Source organism: Pollicipes pollicipes, unplaced genomic scaffold (assembly GCF_011947565.3).
Source record: "Pollicipes pollicipes isolate AB1234 unplaced genomic scaffold, Ppol_2.1 Scaffold_3447;HRSCAF=4054_pilon_pilon_pilon, whole genome shotgun sequence".
In the NCBI taxonomy this organism is placed as follows: Eukaryota; Metazoa; Arthropoda; class Thecostraca; order Pollicipedomorpha; family Pollicipedidae; genus Pollicipes; species Pollicipes pollicipes.
In genome coordinates, this window is record NW_023596297.1 from 25,671,694 (window position 1) to 25,676,886 (window position 5,193).

Here is a 5,193-nt window from a genome sequence, read left to right on the forward strand (position 1 = left end):
TTCCTTGCTATTAGTAAATAAACGATCGAATAACATAAAATAACTATATCCGAGCATGTAAATACAAGAAAACACTTAAACTCACGGGCAAATGTATCAAGAACATCACGAGAAAGGGCCGAAGACCCGTATAGTACTCCATTCATAGCCCTGTTAGTGTTCAACGCCGACGACCCGTATATCCTAGTGTTCGGTAGAAAAGATGACGTAGGTGCCCCGAGGCCCGGGGCCCCCGACTCCACAGACGGCACGTATGCGTGTCCGGGCGTTTTTAACTCAGTTGATGGTGTAATTTCGCAGCGGTCAGAACTTTCGAGTTCTTCCCACAGCTGGACGACTTTGAAACTCGGGCCCCCAACCCTACCGCACGGAATCTGGGGGTCATATCCAGCCTCTGCTCTCTTGGTAAGCTCACACCGCTCAGCTCTCAAAATTGGCTCGGGCCTCCATCGAACTGGCAATATCCGTCGGTTGCCGGCCGGCGCCCATGCCGACCGCAGATCGCTATGCAGTCTTGCTAAAACGAGGCTTCTCGGAAACCAGACGGGCTACCCATTTCTTTTTTGTACGTAAATAACGCGTTATGAAAGCAGCGGAGGATACCGAAAATTTGGGAGCGATTACACGAAATGCTGGAGAGATATCCTCAAAAAACGCTGGTCGGGGCATTGACGTCCCCCCTTCCCTATCACGGCGAGGGATAAGGGCTGAAAATTACACTTTGAGGCGACAGTGTGATCCAGTGCGTGGCCTCGCTTTATTTCGTGTCCTATTTTCCACAATTTACGGAACAATTTTGCTCGTGTTGTGTTCATGAAATGTGGGTCACTTCTCTCGTTATGCCTGCAGGCAGGTGTTGCACACCATTGCATAGCATACTATTTAACATTCCACGACCGTGGCAGATAACAGCCATGCTGTGGTTGAATTCCATAGAAATGCAGAAGCATAACAACACAAGACGGCTCTGCTCCTCCGCCGACGTTCTGTTCGTTCAGGATATTTTTTTCGTCCATGACATCACCACGTACCCTGAAGTAGCCTCCGATCAGTTTCTCCACCATTTCGGGTGTCGGCAGACGTCGCACTGCCTGCCGCAGTCCGGAGGGTCGTCCCGAAGTGGCGCGTGAACACGGCGTGACGACACCTGACAGCGGGCAGCACGGCACGGCGCTAGCTCAGGCCAGCCGCCAGGCGTACCCGACCAGTGGCATGGGCCAGAGATGCAACAGCATAGGTGATGATTCTCGATCCCTGATGCGACGTGCCAAGTGAGCTCATTGCATTGGGCATTCAGGAACAACTTGCCGTAGGTCGCAACTGATTGAGTGGATGTCATGAAGTCGCAACAAGTGACGCGCACCCGTGAGGATACGTGGCACTAACCACGTGCAATATAACTCAAACGCACCTGGCTTCTTCACAGTACCGAACCATGATCTCGAAGCTCTTCATATCTTCTTGAGTTAGATCCTTCTTGTTGGCCTTCTTATTATGGGCCGTTCCCCTCTTTAAAAAAAGGCCACCGTTTCCCTTTCCTGTAAAAACAAGTCCACACCTCCATTGCCTGTGCAGCGTACAGGCCTTCATAATCACGAACAATGTGGTAACGAGCAGGCGCAACCAAACGGCCGAGCACTAGGTCATTAGAAAGGACTAATGGTCACGCATGGCGGTGCACAACTCCATTCACACATAAGACGCGGCACTCTTTAAAGCTGCGTGCCCCACTGTTATCCGCAAACACGTCCTAAAAATCGCCAACGTCGCGATAACATAAATCATTGGCTCATACGAGTTTGTGTCAATAGACGGTGGCACAAAACGATTTTTATTTTCGTTTTCTTTTTGTTTCGCTTCACTTTCGAGACAAAACTTCCGACACCAGTGCCACTGGCTATGAACAAATTGCAAGGAACTTCATTGCCATAATAAAAGAGAGTTTGCCAGCTTTAAATCTGACAGTACCAACACAACTAGGCACAGCATTATGCAGTGAGATCCTATTGTTGCAATATACCAACTATTTCTTTCCAACAATGAATGAAAGCTGAATCATGACAGCAATGACGGCTTGGATATTCGAAATAACATAAACAAGATTATACAGCATGGCTTCGCAAACAGCCTAGGCTCGAGCACAGCCTGAGCTGCCACTGCAATGGTTTCTCGTCCGTTGTGCACCTCAAGCAGACGCGACATTATCGGCCGGTGCCATCATCAGCCATCATCAGCCGGTGCCATCATCAGCCATCGCCAGCGGTGCCATCATCAGCCATCATCAGCCGGTGCCACATCAGCCTCATCATCCGGTGTCATCATCAGCCATCATCAGCCATCATCAGCCGGTGCCATCATCAGCCACCATCAGCCATCATCAGCCGGTGCCACCATCAGCCATCATCAGCCTCCCGCCGGCGATTCGTTACCCGCTTCGAATAGTAGATACGACAGAAGGCGGGCCGGCCGTCGCGGCCGGCGCGGCCCGACTCCTGGTAATAACCGGCCACCGACTGTGGCATGCTCCAGTGGGCCACGAACCTGCCGGCACCCCACACAGCGCTCAGCCGCCCGCGCGCTGACACCACAAACACACCTTGTCAACAGGCCGCGAGGAGCCAGAACGGGGTGGCAGTCTGCCGCTCTACACTTGGGTCCTACAAAGCTTCACTGGAACGGCGTGGACCCTGGTTGGTTCAGGTTTTGAGAGGCCGGAGGCGGGTGATGCGCAGAGAACTGACAAACTCACCGGTAACCAAACGGAGTGCCTAGGGATCCCTAGCCGGTCTACTTTTGTTCAACTGAACCGCAAACGACTGGCCGAGTCACCTGTCACATGGACGCTTTGTCTGATTTATGCAAACGGCACCCCACTCCTGACCATACTCCCTCCAACAGTCACAACGAGAGGCGAAACACTGAACGAAAGCCCAAAGAATCTTTTTTAGAACGTTTGGTGCAAAGTGATCGCTGATACGGCAATGTCTTTCAAAACAAATGTCGTCTGGCAATGTCAATTTGCGAGTTTTAGGCTTGGTTTAGCGTAGTTATTTATATATTATCCGTATTTCCTATTTACATTAAACGTGGTTCAAACCGAACAAAAAGTAAGAATCATGCACCCATTTCAAAACAGACAAAAGTCGTTGATGCAATCCTTGGCAGGTCACTTCCCGCGGCAAGCAATCTGCATATGAAACAAGAAGACCTTGCCACTATTGCTGCTTACTTCAAATATCCTAAGCAAAAGCATGCTTACAACAGTTCAGGTCGTGAATGGGGGGTCAGGCATGAATAATTTCATTCTTGACAATTGACGACAAATATAACCAGCCCCTGGATTTTATAGGTAGCAGATCTTTCACTGATTTTAGCACAGTGTATAGCAACCTAGGATCTCTGTACGTAATACCCTAGTTCCTCACTGAAACTTGACAACTTTATCACGACCAACGAACTGTGCTGCTGCTGTTTAGAAATTACAATCACAAATTTTCAAACATTTGATTTGCACAAGGCTTTATGGCAAATGCTACACACTGTAACTTAAACACTCCGAAATTATCTGGTAATTTGTCTGGGGCGTGACGTGCTTCCTCATGTTACGATATTAATTTTAACCATACGGGTCATGACACGCCACTGTTGGAAACAATCGGCTCACGACTCAGCTAATGAAGTTCACAAAGAATGTGATTCAGCTCATGGCTCAAGCGGCATTTTTCCTACCGAGCCGACTCAGCTCGCGGCTCACCCCAAACGATTGGTTCGTGAGTCAATTCATGATTCAGCTCGAGTCGAACGCGAGCCGGATGCGAACAGATGATTCAGTAATGCAACAAATTAACCATCAAAATGCAACCGGGGGCACGAATCCACCTTAACCTAAAAAGCTATATGGGCGGAACAAAATACCGCTAATAGGTACTTAAGTGACAACTGCTACTAAACTAGGCCTAAACTAACTACTAAGACTCCAGCCACCGGGAGGTTGGCATCTTACCTGACGGTGGCCTTGTCGACGCCCATGCCGAAGCTGACGGTGGCCGTGATGACGGGCATCTTGCCGTCCATCCAGCGCTCCTGCACCTCAGCCCTATCTCTATCCTTGAGACCTGGCGCGGTGGGAGCGTGGCTTATTGACCTGGCGCGGTGGGAGCGTGGGCTATTGACCTGGCGCGGTGGGAGCGTGGGCTATTGACCTGGCGCGGTGGGAGCGTGGGCTATTGACCTGGCGCGGTGGGAGCGTGGGCTATTGTCCTGGCGCAGTCGGAGCGTGGGCTATTGACCTGGCGCGGTCGGAGCGTGGACTACTGACCTGGCGCGGTGGGAGCGTAGGCTATTGACCTGGCGCGGTGGAGCGTGGGTCATTGACCTGGCACGGTCGGAGCGTGGGTTATGGACAGAGTCCACCAGAGACGAGCTGGCGATCACAATCTGCCACCGAGTGGCTGTGAAGGGTCGGGCCCCACACCAACCGCGCGTCCATAACCGGGAGTGTACGGATTGTGAGAGGGGGGGGGGGGGGTCGAGAGGCTGCATTTTCCTGTTGTGGCAATAAAGCAACAGGACAGCACACATCATGGAAAACCGGTGACAGAAAGACGACAACGTCCCGGTACAATCATTGGTTCATCCTCACGTGGAAGAGTACTGACAAGTGCTAGCGGTAAATAACAAGCGGCATGTCACGAACATAGAATGCAGAGACATCACGTAGCACATATATTTACTGTTCTGCACTTGGTCCCGTCACGTCTCCCACGCTTGCCACCTAACCTTGCGATTCGACGTTTTGAATTATAACCGACGAGAGCGAAGAGTTAAGTATAATAATGGGACCAGAGTGCAGTGGTTCAGCTGTAGTAATGGGACGAGAGAGCGGTGTGTTCAGCCGTAGTAATGGGACGAGACAGCGGTGTTCAGTCGTAGTAATGGGACGGGAAGAGCAGGGTTCAGTCATGGTATGGGACGAGAGAGCGGAGTGTTCAGTCGTAGTAATGGGCGAGAGAGCGAGTGTTCAGTCGTAGTAATGGGACGAGAGAGCGAGTTCAGTCAGGGTAATGGGACGAGAGAGCGGAGTGTTCAGCCGTAGTAATGGGACGGGAGCGGAGTGTTCAGCGCCGTAATAATGGGATGAAGCGTGGAGTGTTCAGTCCGTAGTAATCGGACGAGGGCGCGGAGTGTCATCCG

General features: G+C 51.2%; 1 protein-coding gene across 1 annotated transcript in view; it reads left to right on the forward strand.

The window, feature by feature from the left end:
- LOC119092351 (transcriptional adapter 3) overlaps nt 1-275 on the forward strand; it is a 4,575-nt gene extending 4,300 nt beyond the window's left edge. The window contains exon 7 of the mRNA XM_037215315.1: nt 245-275. Coding sequence (XP_037071210.1) covers nt 245-275 — 31 coding nt within the window. The remainder of the gene's footprint in view (nt 1-244) is intronic.
- The last annotated feature ends 4,918 nt before the right edge of the window (nt 276-5,193 follow it).